Below are 15,096 nucleotides of genomic sequence, written 5' to 3' on the forward strand. Positions count from 1 at the left end.
CTAGTGTTTGCACCATACATTAGGTGGACATATATCACATGCTCACTAAAATCTCATAGATTTTAGGCAAATGTAACATTCTCATCACATCGTTCCTCTGAGTTTAAGAAAAAGAATCCCAGAACCTCAAGGAGTCATAGGAATCTTTGAGGTCACTCCTGTCTGACCCATATCTGAAGTGACAGTTTTGTGTTCTATTTGTGTTGTTTTACTTTTCATTCCAACACATTAATCGTGTCAAACACCCATGTTTCCTATGCCATTTTCTTCAGCCAATTTGAGATTATTTTTGGTTCTTTCCTAGATGATCGATTGTACTGTCTCAGGCCTTATTACATTTGTACAGCTTGCGATGTCTGATTGCTAGTGTTTTTCCTAATTCAAATCTAATTTACTTTTTTTTACCATTTTAGGCCCTGCTGTTGTCCCTCACCAGTATTATGGAGTTACTCCCTGGGGAGTCTATCCTGCCAGTCTTTTCCAGCAGCAAGCTGCTGCGGCTGCGGCTGCAAGCAATTCAGCTAGCCAACAGACCACTCAGCAGACTCAGCAAGGGCAGCAGCAGGTAAGTGCTTGTTTCTGTCATACATCAGTCAGATTCTAAATACCTGAAGAGAAAATGTGAGAAAAGTTTTGTCTTTGCATAAATTCAAGCAGTTTCTGTATACAGAGAAAAAATGAAGATATAATTCCCTTTCCCCCTTTCTGGATCTTTTAGTCACTTTAATTTTGGATGAATTAGCAATAAAAGTTGTTAGCAGTTACTCAGCTCTCTTATTAAATAACAATAAACACAGCGTATTTGAAATATACCATATGTGTTTGTTTTGGTGACACCACAGAAAAGGAGACAAAGTTTTCATTGTACTCTGTATATATCTAAAACTGTCCATTACACCAGCACTTTCAGTAACAGCTTGTGTTCTACATTGCTTCCCTCCCTCCCTGGCCTCAGTTTTGGGCCTCTAATAGTTCCTTTTTTTTTTCTTTTTAAACTCTTATGTTGTGATTTAGCATCAATACTAAGTATTGTTTCCATGGCTGAAGACAGGTAAGGACTGCACAACTGGCATTAAGTGACTTGATCAAGGTTACTCATCTTAGGAAGTATCTGAAGCCAGATTTGAAGCCAGGACTTCTGCATCATAGCCCAGTGCTCTGTGCGCTGTTCCAGCTGGCTGATGAAAGGGCCAGAATGAGAGGGGTTAATATAAAAGGTTGGACTGGATTATTTAAGAGTAGGGTCACATTTGATCAATTCCAAAATAATATTTTTTTTTGGCAATTTATTTATAAAATATAGAAAGAGTGAAAGTAAGAAAATCAGAGAGAGGATAGGGTCAGATATCTAATCTACACACTAAGTATTTTGCTCCAACCCCTGGTTCAACCCAGTTAGGGCTGATTAGTCCTTTTGCCAGAGGGTCCTCAGCCTTGATCCAAGGACCTGGGGATGTGGAGGCCTCTCCTGAGGCTAGTCCCTTCAGAAAAATCAGGAAAGGAGTCAGTTTTTTTCACTCACCTCACATAGTAGTTCTAAGGGAAAAGTCCAATAGCTGTCCAAGATTTCAAGCTGAAGCTCCTTCAAGATCAAGTCCTCTATTGTGAATCTTAAAAACTACTCAGACTGTACTTTAGAAGATTTTATTTAGCTATTTCCTAGTTGTAACAATGGAGGTACTTGGTCTATCAAGAATCAGGAATGTCTTGGGTACATTTACATTACTCCATACTTAGACATACTTTAGGGGAAGATTTGAAGAGTTGTAAACTCCTCATTGAACAATGAACAATTCATACCTTATAGTGAAGCTAGAACCTTAAGCTAGGTCTGTTTTTAGATCTAGTACAAAAAGGTGTTAAATACCTTTAAAGGTTAAATCACAGAAGGTCAAGTAACTCACAAAAGGCAAAGCTTAACAAAGAAGTGTGAAGTACTTGTATGATATTATCTAACCAGAGAAGGTGAGAACTAAAGAGTGGTGAGAACTAAGAATGGGCAGTCCTTGAAAAAAGTGTCTACTGTGATTGGTAGATATAAAAATTTAGGGGAGGTGACATAAGAGAAAATTTCTTTAGAAGGAGGGGTAAAAAGTCAGTTGAGATAATTGAGTTTGGAGTGGAATTGGATTCTGAACTCAGTTCAGGAAATTCAGTGGAGGACTGGAGCTTGCTTGGAGACGGCCTTGTAGTGAGTGATAAGACTGACTCCCTTTTTCCCTTAGACTCAGGGAGGCCTCTTTGGCCAAGGCCTCTAACTATGCTTGGGTATTTTCATATTTGTGAATTTCCCATGGCGACCACATATTTAGATTTCAAGTCAAAACATTAAAATTATCCTTACAGTTTACAGGAAGTTCTTGGCACTTTTAAAGACCATTCCTTTTTGTCACTTCCTGTGACTTCCTTCCATTTTATGGGGACCACTTAACAGCTACAACTTTGCTTAGGACTGCCCAGGGGGCAGTCAGTCAATTCTTATTTGTCATGCACTATTGCACATGTGGTCACAGACCTCCACTCAAGTGTAAGTGGGACATATATATGCTTCTGGTCATTAAATCTAAAAATGGTCAGGGGAGAGTCTTCATACTGCCCATGGTCTTGCATTTCTTAACTTTTCTTTCTCCATTTGTAGTTTTCTAGTAATACATGTATAATCAAAACACTTTCTAGTAGAAATATAGATGATCTTTTAGGTGTTTTATCATTGATATTTTGCCCCATCTCCTGTGTCATTCTCTGATACCTATTTTGTTTTTTTAATGGAGAGGTAGAAGAAAAAAGAATTTGCAATTTATAGCTATACATCATAGGGAATCTTTTATATTCAATGTTCCATACCTGTAATCACACATACATATATCAATTTTTAATAATCTGCATAGAGAATTGATGAATATTTGAATAAATATTGCCATTCAATTTATGGATTCTTGCATTTTTTATCAACTTATTAAAATATTATCAAAATAATGAAATTTTGTCATTCAGAGAAAAAGGCATTTTGTAGAATTTAGAATATCTTTTTATAGCTGATATTTTGAAATGATTTGGGATCTCAAATGAAGACATTGGTACCTGTATTGGTTTTATTGCACTCCTGTCTTCCTTAGATCTCTAGAGGCAGCACTTGCATCCTAAGGAGACCAAAAGTAGCAAATTCACTTTTGCATACTATCAGTTAGCTAATGACCTTTGAGCAGAACCTACCTTCACAAGATATGTTCGTCACTTGAGTCAATTCATAGCTGCTGAGAAGAATTGTAGAAACGTGGAGTAGTTCTAGGCCTTTTTTAACAGAGAGATAAGGGGGAGGTTGGTGAGGGAAAGAAGGAGAAGGTATTGGAACTATACTTCGTTCTGGGCTCATGTCTTGTGTCTTTTGCCTGTCTGTATTTTTAAGAATTTGCTCCACCACTCTGTACCTATTAATATTTCTTTCTGTTTTCTCTCCCATTCCTCAGTTACCATTTACAACTGGTACATAATGGGCTATAGGTCAGTTGGAATATATGAAAGCCAAAGCTTGGTTCTTGAGTCTGAGTCTTTTTTCATGTTTGTTAAATGTTGTCATTATTTGATTTTCTGATATACTTAAAAAAATATTTCTTATCTCTGTGGCCTCGTTGCTGCACTTTATGTCTCTTTTACTTAGTTCTCCCATCAGAAAATTAGAAAAATTGAGCATATTCTGAAATTGAACAGACTTTTCGTTCTTTTTTTATAAGATAATGGGGTATAGTTGAAAGAATACTTAGTTTCAAATCTTAGCTCAGCTGTTTCCGTTACATTGCTTCATGCAAGTAGTTTTACTTGTGTGCCTTCAGCTTCTTCTTTGCTAAAATTAGGACCTTGGACTTTATAACCAATAATGTCCCCATGGGTCTTCCTGTGATCTAATGATCCATTGCATTCAAAGAACATAGAACTTTATTTAGTCATTCCCCAATTGGTGGGCATTATTTTGTTTCCAGTTTTTTCTATTACAGCGTGTTGTCTAGGGTAGATATATAATAATATTTTTATTCTAGGAGCTAGTGAAGTTATATACATAATTGTGATTTATTCATTTAAGCAAATAATATTTCAGGCCAGGGTGCTGGCACGCTCCTACCCTTCCCCCTTTCCATTGAAAAATGTCGTTTGATTAAATACTTAAATTTATCATTTGAAAATATAGGAAGCATTTCACTTATACTCAATATGCTCATTTAAATTGTAGTTTCATTGTACTTGGTTAAAAGTTGAAATGTGAAATCTAGACTTATGTTGATAGTCTACAGATGTGGATGAAGGAATCTATCTTGACTGTTTTCCCATTATAGCTCATAGCTTTAATTTCTTTTTCTTTTTTTTAAAAAATATATGTTTTGATTCTATTTGTACATATAACCCTCCTTCATCTCTGTACTACCTAGTGTATCATTCCCTGTGAATCAGAATAAGAAAGGAAGTGGTCAAAAGTACCTCATCAAAATTAACCAATGCATCATTTATACTTTGATTTTATTTACAGTATTACATATCCATAATTTCTCATTGTAGCAAAGGAAGAAGATATATTCTTTTCTTGGGGACCTAGCTTGGTCATAATTGCTTATGGTTCAGGATTTTTTTTTCACTTTCCATTTACATCATTGTAGTCGTGGGTATTGTTTACTGGTTCTGTTTATTTTGTCTGTTGATTTTGCTTTAGGTTCTTTTAAGTATTTTTCATAGTAACCATTTTTAATAGTGCACTAATAATTCCATGACATTAATGGTCTCCATTTGATTAAACTGTTTCACAATCAGGAGACATCTAACTTTTATTTCCAGTTCTTGGGTACTATAAAAGTAACTACTCTTAAGTATCTTTGTGTGTCTATATATAGGGCCTTTTAAGCTTTGAATTTCCCTGCTTATTGAGGAGGTAAAACGCCAAGCTTTGGTCTCAAAACTTCCACCTCAATTGAAAGTGATACTAGTGAGGTAAAAGGGAATTGTTCCCAATGGTGCACTCAGACTTGAAATGTTATAAGAAATGGAAATATGAAGTGTGTGCACTTGAACAACTAGGATATTAAGAGAGAGAAATCTTATCACCAAAAAAAAAATGCTATTAGGAATTTTGGTACATATGGAGCCTTTCTGTCTTTAACTTCATTGGTGGTATCTGCCTAGCTTGGAGATTGCTAGGAATGAAATATATTTTAGTAATTTCTGTAGTGAATTGTTTTCGGGAATGGTTATTCTAGTTCACAGCTTCACCACCAGGAGAACAAGTGACTGGTTATGGTAATTTCACAGCATTCATTTTGATTTTTTCTTTGGTTTTTGTTTGTTTGTGTGTTCATTTTATTCATTCACTGATTCATTCATTTATCTATTTTTTTGTTTATTTATGAGTTCCCAAAGGATTTACTGTTGTTCTTATTCTGTTATGTCAGGCTTTCATGTTCCTAGGAACTAACTATCTATGGTATTTTCTTGGCAAAGATATTGGCGTAGTTTGCCTTTTTCTTCTCTAGTTTCACGCAGGCAAGGAATAAATGGCTTGTTCCGGGTAGCACAAATAATAAGTTGCTGAGGACAGTTTAAACTCTGTTCTTTCAGCTCTAGGATCAGAGCTCTTTCCACTGAACGACCTAGTGACCCCCAAAATCTGTAGCAATGTATGAAAGTGGCTTTGAGGCACATTTATATCAGAATATTTGGGAAAACTTGTTAACAAGTGGAATGGACTATTTTGGGCTTTAGTGGAATCCCTTTCCGTAGAAACTATGGATAATCCATTCTGACTCTCAAAATTCTGTGGTTCTGTGACAGTCATTGTGAATATTGCTGTTCTGCTTTTGCTTACTTTGTTTTGCGGTACATCATAACATGCTTCCCCTATTCCTCATGTTGATCGCACAGTTGTATGTTTGTAGTTTCCTATAATTCCACATTTCCTTTAGTAATCTATGGGCATTTACTTGTTTCTAATTCTTTGTTACTACAAAAGTATTACAAAAAATATTTTGGTGGTGGAGGAGAAGGAGGGAAAGGAGGAAGAGAAGACGTACTAAGTCTTAATTATGTATGGGAATTAATTGGTTCTAATGCAGGGGAAATATGCAATGAGAATTCAAGTAATGTGACCATTTCACACAATTCATTATTCACACTTAACAGGACCTAGCTGAAATTTGTTCAGGGTATCATTCTTTTTAGGTTATTATACCTAGTGGAATTTGGCACAACCACAATGAAATTTTTTGTCATTTTTCTCAGAAATAGTCACAATTTCCAGAATTGTCTGACTAATTCATGGTTCCTACCACAGCGTAGTAGCGTTGTTGTCTTTATACAGCCCTAAGCATTAACCATTCAAAGCTTTTGTCATCTTTGACAACTTGCTTTGTATGTGGTAAGACATCATATTCTTAAATTCACGATTATCATTTTTAGTCATGTGTCTCAAAAAGGCCAGAAAGAGGAAGTGAATAATTCAATATTGGTGTATTCCTTGGCTGAACTCATAAATTGACAGAGACTTGAACCACCTTATTCAGAAGGTCACAAGATCGTTGGACCCAGATTGGAAGAATCCTCAGTTTGTGGACTCCTGTACAACAACATTCATTTAGTACATCCACCTTTGTATATCGCCTTTTGGCCTGCTTTGTAGAACCTTTGCATTTTGTTCTCTCAATGTATATTGAGGAAATAATACAACCAAAGTTTTCCTCAAGGAAGCTATCTTTTATCTCTTTTATCTCAATTTAATGCTCATTCATTATAGACTTGTTTTAATTCCATATTATTTAACTCTTATACACAGCAATTAGTATGCTTTCTGACATACAGATCTTCCATTTATTTCTCCAACGACCATCGAATTTAAAAATCTTTTGTCTATCTACAGTAAAATTTGAAATTAAGGAAAAAAATGGTATGAGAAGAAAGCACTTGTAGATGCACAGCGTGTGGTCCTCTTCTACAGCTAAGTGGGAAAGATAAGTAGCAATTGTTCAACCCACCACGACTTTATGGAACAAGCTCATCAGGACCTGGGTTTGAGCCCTTCTCAGCTGTTCTCTTTCCTGGGCTGTGCTAATAGTGGCACCTCTTTGGGCTTTAGTTTCTTTAGTAAAATGAATGAGCTCATTGAGTGTTATTGTATTCAGAGCAGTGCTGTGCTCAGAGCTAGAGTTTTCCCTTTTCTGGCTTCTTCCCTAAAATTTACTTGTTGGTGGGCTCTGGACCTTGTTTATGGGAGGGTGGATCGGGGAGCCGGTAGCGATCAGTGGTCTAGAGAAGACCATGTTTCCTATTTATTGCTGAGCACATCTGCCAGGCCTTACCCATTTTTCATCAATACCACTTTATGGTCGATTTATTGTCAATAAGCAAGTAAGGATGAAGTAACTCCAAATCCTAGTTGTATTGCTATAAGCAGTTTTGTGAGCTGTTTAGCTTGTCCTGATCATGTGGGTGGACCCTAAAGACATCATTTTATTTTGTGTATTTACAGACTAAAAAGAACAATTATAGAAAATTCCACACATCAAATTGTTTTTATAACCTACCTCCTCTGCACATTGTGTAAACTTCATGTTTTTGTTCTCTTCTTATTCCACCTGGCTTTTTAAAATATGTGCATTTTAGCACAGAAGTGATTCTCTGTTTAGCCCTTTTCTGAATAAGAATGTTGATTTTTGATCTTTTTGTTATATGAGGCAGAGTTAGAGATTTATTTTTAACAGTTGCATCTAAACCAGGGGTTCTGACTTGTGGTCTGAACTAAAAAAAAAGGTTTATTTGAAAAGTGTATTTTGAAAGAATTAGTTTCTTCCATAATTTGTATGTATTTCATCTTCTTAACTTAAAAACTTTTTTTTTCTGAAAAGGAGTCTCTATGCTTTACCAGGCTTCTGGAGGTATATATGACACAAAATGGGCTAAGATAAGATCTCCTGGGCTATTCTTTGTACGGGTGGGGGAGGATGGACAATGGAAAGGGCGTGAATAGATAATTTATATTTTAACTGCTGATTGTTTCAGGCACTGTCTGTGCTGAGTGCTAATAGTCCAGATACAACTAAAAACAGGCAGTCTCTATCCCTGAATTTTAAGTGGGAGGATGTGTTGGGGAGAGAGCAACTCCTAAAAAGAGAGCTGGAAGTGAGGGGTAAAGGGAGATTTCTTACATTTGGAGTAGGGGCAAGTAGGAAAATTCTGGAGTGTCAGGCGTGGAGTCTGTAGTGAAATGAGCTTGGCTGGTATGGGCATGGAATGGTAGCCCCAACGCAGGCTCTTGTAGAGGAGGGAGAATTTCCAATGTGAATGAAGCCTGTTTAATTTGTTACAGGGTTGTTTGATAGATGGTAGGTGATGGAGTGAGGGAAAGAGGGGAATAGGGGAACCTATTTCTTAGATCATTTAAGGCATCACAAAGGATGAGAGACAACACAGTCCATTTTCTCATTTTATTTTTTGGCTTTTATTTTTAAGCATTATCTGCTGTCTTAGAATCAATACTAGGTATGAATTCCAAGGCAGAACAGTAGTAAGAGCCAAACAAGTGACTTGCCCATGGTCACACAGCTACGTAGTATCTGAAAACAGATTTGAATCCATGACTTCCTGAATCCAGGCCTGGCTCTCAATCCACTGAGCCACCGAGCTACCTCCATCAGTATATATTTTTGAGTCCCATTTCTTGGCCCCCCCCCCTTTTTTGTTTTTACAACAATTTAGGGTTGAATTCCAATAAATGTGATTTCTTATGACATACTCATAGATTTCCTTTTTAATAGATTCTATCATTTTATAAAAGCACTAGTAGGGTATACGTGCATCTTTTACATACTGTTCTCATCCATTTGTATGTTTTTATTAGTGAAGATAGAAGATCTTCTATGTCATATTTGTAATACATGATTTATTTTACTAATTTTTGACTGTGTAGCCTCTGGGGCAGTAGTTTATTGAGCCACTCCCATGCACAGAAGAGTACCCTTAGGTGCTTTATGGAAAGTGTTAGGTTAATTGTTACTGTGGAGGAGCTCACATCCTAAAATGAGGATGGGATATAGACAGTTCCCAGTTATAGCATGCAAAATTCTTTGGAGAGAGGGTGGACAAAAATGGAAGCATATCTGTACCAATTTTTTTGGGGGGGGTGTTAGGACAGAGAGAACCTCATGGGGGGGAGTGGTCATCTCTGTTTTGAACTTAATAAGAATGTTAGAAATTAACAAGTCAAGGGAAAGGCAGAGTGTAGGGAGGGGTTTTTGGAAGGGGACAGTGTAAGTCAAAGGGTATCTTTATAGAAGAAAAGAGAATCCAGAGTTCATAGGATATTTGGAGAATTCTCTGAGAATAAAATGAAAAAACTATCTAGGAAATACTTTGCAAATCTTAACATGCTGCATAAATGTTAGTGGAAGTTGTTCTTGTTACATCCTCTCACCTTTTATGTGATTCCGTTTTTGGAGAATTTCTTCTGGTTTTTGATTTCCCATTCTTTTTGCTTGTTTATTTTGAAAAGTTGTTAATGGTGTCTTTTCCTTTTTTTCTTTACCCTTCTGTTTTCCCTTGATATTTCTCTTTGGGGAGAACCATTCCACATAACGAACAATCTATTTTTTAAAGGTAAAAAATACATTCTCATCAATGAATGCATAGGAAATTATCCTGTCCTGTTTGCCTGGTCACATAATGTTAACACAGATCTTTCCCAGCATGTGTCATTTGAAGCTTCTGGTAAGGAGGAACGAGCTGATCTGTTTTCTACCTTGCTTCTAGGTTCTTCGTGGAGGTGCCAGCCAACGCCCTTTGACCCCAAATCAAAACCAGCAAGGCCAGCAAACTGATCCACTAGTGGCTGCTGCTGCAGTAAACTCTGCTCTTGCATTTGGGCAGGGGTTGGCTGCAGGGATGCCAGGTATGACTTCATTTATCTTCTCTTGGTATTACCAAGAGGTAGCTAGACTCTCAGTGAGAGTCAACTGTAGGTGGGCCATTGAAATCTTTGAAGACTGGCTGGGATGACACACTTGCCCTCACTGAGACAACTCATTGATGAGAGCTCTTGATTGTACTCATTGGTTCTGAGCCTGTCTTTAACTTTTTAATGTTTGGTCCTGTCAGGTGGGCACATTAGGGTTTTCACATTTTGGTCTAAATGCTATCTTCAGTTTTCTGCAATGTTAAAATCTTTCATCAAAGAGCGAGGAATTGTGGTTCATCTGAATTGTTTGCCAAGACTAGCATTCTTGTTCAGGCTCCATTCTAAAGCCAACCGTGTCCTTCATATGATTTCCAGTAGCAGTGAATGAATGGTTTGGTTGGGCAGATTCTTGCCTTTCTTCACATCCCTCAGAGATGTTGGTAGAGGTATAGATTTTACTGAAAAAGCAGAATTGTTGGGGAAACCTTTTCTGTGTGCAAACTGTTATTTAATCAAGGGCTTTGCAAAAAAAGTGGCATCCTGGAGGTGAAAGGCTATTGAATTGGGAATCATAAAAAATGGCAGTTCATGTGCAAATGCTTCCCTGTACATAGCAATCTAGGCTGACTTGGAAAAGGACAAAACTAACTCTCTGCCACAAGTGGTAAAATAGTGTTCATTGTTTTCCCAATGTAGCGCAAGTGTTTCTTGTTATGTTTCTAGAGCAGTCAGTTTTAGAGAATGTTCTTTAGCAGTCAGAAAGCACTAATGACCTCCCCTCAGTTGGGATGTTCACATGTATGTGGTCAGTTTTTAATCATAGTTGTTGAAATCATGAGTAAAAATGTATTGACGATTAAACTCTTTTGAGTTCAGGACTATGTTTTTGTATGTGTGCGCGTGCGTGAGTGCGAGTCATATCATTGATGCTATCTCCATTCTTAAGGTTGAGCTATTATTCCCTCCTTGCTTCCACCTCCAGGGTATCCTGTCTTGGCACCAGCTGCTTATTATGACCAGACTGGGGCCCTTGTTGTCAATGCTGGGGCTAGGAATGGCCTGGGAGCTCCTGTCCGCCTCGTGGCCCCTGCCCCCGTCATCATCAGCTCCTCAGCAGCGCAAGCAGGTATACCTTTTAACCACTCACAGGAGTGCATCTTGGTGAATTGCTTTAATAAAGAGAGATGGGAGTGGGAGGCTTACCTGGTGTTTTTCCTTAGATGGTTTAAAAATAACCTGTTTTATTCCTCCTCAATTGTGAAACAGCCATCACCTTTGGCATTGACTTGTGCGGGGGATTAAAGGAGATTCAGTAATTGTAGATGCCCTATTCATACTATTTAGTTGGAATCTAACTGGCTTATGCCCATAACATTCTATAGTAATAATTATGGATATCCAGAGTTTCTCATTCTGTGTAAATTAATATTTTCAAACCCCCTATCTCTGTGGGCTAAGCAAAGAGAATTTCTACTTAGTCTTTCTCTGTCAAAATGGAACTACTCATTTTTACTCCTATAATGAATTACAACGTCAAACCGTTCTCCAGTTGAGCACAGTCAGGAGTGTAGTACAGAATAGGATGTCCTTGTAAAGTGTCGCTGGGCTGAATTTTATTTGGGAGTTTTATACACTCCTGAGTCTTTAAAAATGGGAGTGACTTTTTTTCCCCTACACAGAAATGGGGAACCATTCAAGTGATTTTATATTATGAAACCCAGATGAATTGCTTTTCAACTCCGGGATGGGGGAGGGAGAAAACAGGAATCATTTAATCATGGAAAATTTAAAAAAAAGAAAAGAAATAGGGGGAACCAAACTATTGACTTGTTTTGTTAGTCCTCAGCAACAAATAGTATGGTTGGGATCCAGAAAGGCATTTAATCCACCCTTTACTTAAATATTAATTTTGTCCACAAAAATCCTGATAAGTAGTTCTCTAGCTTCCACTTGGAAACTTCTAATGATAGTGAGTTCCCCACTTTCTGAAATTGCTCATTTTGCTTTTGAACTAGTAAGTTTCTCCTTAATGATCAGCATTTTGCCTCTTTTTAACTTAAAGTTACACCCATTTTTTCGCCTATTTGATCCAAGAATGGAGGCCATGAGACTGAAAAGAGGCATAATAAAGGGGACCTTGGGAGATGTCTCATAAGAAGGTTGCATTTGGACCCAGAAGACCGGGGATTTAAATAGTAGCTTTGCCATTTACTATCCCCATGACCTTGAGTCAGTCACTTCTTTCTGGGCTTCAGTGGCTTGCTTTCTAAAGTAGGAGGTTGAATCAAATGACCTCTTCAGTCCCTTTTCGTTTCAAGTGTATGATTGTTTATGCATTAGATTCTGTCCTGATGCAATAGAGTCTCTTTGTAAATTGATGTCTCCAAGAAGGAGAAAAGTGATTTGGGAACAGGAGCTCATTCCCCTAATCCTCTCTGTTTGCTTTTCTTATTTGTAGCTGTCGCAGCCGCAGCAGCTTCTGCAAATGGTGCGGCTGGTGGTCTTGCAGGCACGACAAATGGACCATTCCGCCCATTGGGAACTCAGCAGCCTCAGCCCCAGCCCCAGCAGCAACCCAACAGCAACTTGGCGTCCAGTTCATTTTATGGCAACAACTCTCTGAGCAGTAATTCCCAAAGTAGCTCCCTCTTTTCTCAGGGCTCTGCCCAACCTGCCAACACATCCCTTGGATTCGGGAGCAGCAGCTCTCTTGGAGCCACTCTGGGGTCAGCTCTTGGAGGATTTGGAACTGCAGGTAGAAATCATGCTTTTGAGGTGCCTTAAGAGTCAATGTCATGTTCTAGTCTTGATGGAGCCCTGAAATATTACATGAACCTGTGTGGGCCAAAGCCACTGAGAATGTGTCCTCAACAGGGAAAAAGCAGCCTGAGTTACTCTGCTTCCTCTGAGACGTTATGAATCTTCTTTCTCTGGTTGTATAGATAAGGGCTTTATTTCCTGTTCTGGGAATAAGTGGAATAGTGTATGGAGCATCTGACTTGGAGTCAGAACGTCCTAAGTTCAGATCCGACCTCCAACAGTTACTAGCTAAGTGACGACCCTGGGCAAATCACTTAATCTGTCTCTTAGCCTCCCTTTTCTTATCTGTAAAATGGGGATAGTACTGGTGCTCACCTTACAGGGTTATGGCGAGGATCACACACAGGAGAAAATATGTAATGCACTTTGCGAACCTTAAAGTGTTATATAAATGCTAGCTGCTGCTGCTGCTGCCACTACCATTGCTGCTTCTACTGCTATTGCTGCTGCTGCTGCTGCTACTATTACTACCACTGCTGCTACTACTACTATTGCTGCCGTTACTGCTGCTACTGTTACTACTGTCTCTCACACCCATTTAGTTGTTTCATTCTAGAGACTAGATCAGTTAGCCTCGTAGAGCTCATTCTTGTGTAGGAAAGAAGGTGCCAAAATCTTTAGACATTTCAGTAGTGGAAGAGAGTGAGGAAGATGGACCCAAACTGCCTCAGCAGCACGTTATCTAGAAGGACCTCAAAGGGGACGAGTTGTTATGTCATAGGTGACAGGTTGCTGTTGTGGCCCATTGCAAGGAGTGTTTACACTGAGGTGCTTATAAGTCATGGAATTGGGAAAAATGCGGAGCAGGAAGAGAGCCGCTAGTGAGCTGTGTTGTGATCTTTGGGACCCAGCATCCTTAAGTGCAAACCGAGGCTGTCACCGCCTGGCTAGGGAGGGTCAGAGTCTGCTTCCTGGACCGAGCATCGGGGCTGTTTGGGAGGGGCAATCTCGCAGTGCCCAAGTTTTTTTTTAATATGGTCCAACCGTCCCATGGAGCCCAGTCACACTGCTGCTGTTGAGAATCTACAAGCCGGCCGAGGCAGGCTCTCTCCTCATCTGTTGTTTTTTCCTCTGTGGAGTCCGCATTTGTCCAGGAGAGTTTTCTCTTTCCACCATACAACACAGCCTGAGTCTAGTCGGGCTGTTTGCTGAGGACTATGGTGTTTGGAGCAGCCAGCTTTGGGTCAGCTCTCCTTTCTCTTGGCATTCTGTACCCCTCTTTTTGCTGTCCCTGGTGACAGGTGGGCAGAGGGTGTAGAAGGGAAGAACCCAGACCAGGTTATAATGTACCATGTTGTAGAAGCATGACATTGGCTTTGTTCTTAAAGCCCTAGGGCTGCTCTAATCTACATTGTTTCAATTCTATTTTAGTGGCAAACTCAAATACTGGTAGTGGCTCCCGCCGAGACTCCCTGACTGGCAGCAGTGACCTATATAAGAGAACATCCAGCAGTTTGACCCCCATTGGACACAGTTTTTATAATGGCCTTGGCTTTTCTTCCTCTCCTGGACCTGTCGGAATGCCTCTCCCTAGTCAGGGGCCAGGGCATTCCCAGACACCACCTCCTTCTCTCTCTTCACATGGATCTTCTTCAAGTCTGAACCTGGGTAAGAGCTGTTATTAGCCCTATCTTGTCCTCTTGCACATCTCAGAAATACTTTGCAGGTGCAGTGAGCAGCCACTTGATTCCCTGAGAGGGTCAGCTCTGTCCCTGTAGACTTGGCCCTGCTGCAGTGTACTTTGGGTTCCTGATGATTTCTAATTTGTATCCAGTGTCAGAATTCGATACTGGAGTTTGTAGGATTGGGAAGTACATTAATGGGAAGTGATCTCCATTATTCTTTAAAGCCCCACATTGTCTAATGTGCATATCTTGTCTGGCAACCTCGTGGCTAGGGAATCTCCAAAGGAATCAGTAGGGCTACAACTGAAAGCCTGGTCTCCTTACTCCCTGGATATCTTTGCTTCTTCTAGCTCTTGCCATACAACTGGCTGAAGTACACTTTTATGGTCCCCAGATTTGTTTTTATCAAGGTGGTACAGCGAACAGAGAGAGCTGGGCTTCTGGAAATCTTGCCTCAGACACTTACTGGCTGTGTGACCTTGGGCAAGTCACTTAACCTCTGTTTTCCTTAGTTTCTTCAATTGTTAGATGGAGGTCTTCTGTCTTTCAGGGTTGTATGGCTAAAATCAGACCAAGTTTGTAAAGAGCTTAACGCAATTCTTGGCTCATCATCTTAGGTGCTTAATACACACCTATCTCTTACTCTTCTGTGGGTATTATCCCATTTTTTAGTACGATAGTGGAAGGATGATTGAGGGTGGTTCATAAAATAAGGAATCACGAGGGCAC

The 15,096-nt window shown here is 39.2% G+C and overlaps 1 protein-coding gene and 1 non-coding gene across 25 annotated transcripts in view; both read left to right on the top strand.

Moving 5' to 3' along the window:
• PUM1 (pumilio RNA binding family member 1) overlaps positions 1–15,096 on the top strand; it is a 162,238-nt gene that overhangs the window by 114,500 nt on the left and 32,642 nt on the right. For 20 of the 24 annotated variants that reach the window (XM_056795362.1, XM_056795364.1, XM_056795365.1 and 17 more), the window contains 5 exons: positions 414–565; positions 9,778–9,916; positions 10,905–11,048; positions 12,381–12,677; positions 14,114–14,350. In XM_056795362.1, coding sequence (XP_056651340.1) covers positions 414–565; positions 9,778–9,916; positions 10,905–11,048; positions 12,381–12,677; positions 14,114–14,350 — 969 coding nt within the window. The remainder of the gene's footprint in view (positions 1–413; positions 566–9,777; positions 9,917–10,904; positions 11,049–12,380; positions 12,678–14,113; positions 14,351–15,096) is intronic. The other 4 variants (XM_056795369.1, XM_056795370.1, XM_056795371.1 and 1 more) reach the window with 1 other exon arrangement.
• On the top strand, positions 10,010–10,092 carry LOC130454182 (small nucleolar RNA SNORD103/SNORD85). Its single transcript, XR_008911855.1, has one exon. It is a non-coding gene; the product is annotated as a small nucleolar RNA SNORD103/SNORD85 (small nucleolar RNA).

This window comes from Monodelphis domestica, chromosome 4 (genome assembly GCF_027887165.1).
Source record: "Monodelphis domestica isolate mMonDom1 chromosome 4, mMonDom1.pri, whole genome shotgun sequence".
Classification (NCBI taxonomy): domain Eukaryota; kingdom Metazoa; phylum Chordata; class Mammalia; order Didelphimorphia; family Didelphidae; genus Monodelphis; species Monodelphis domestica.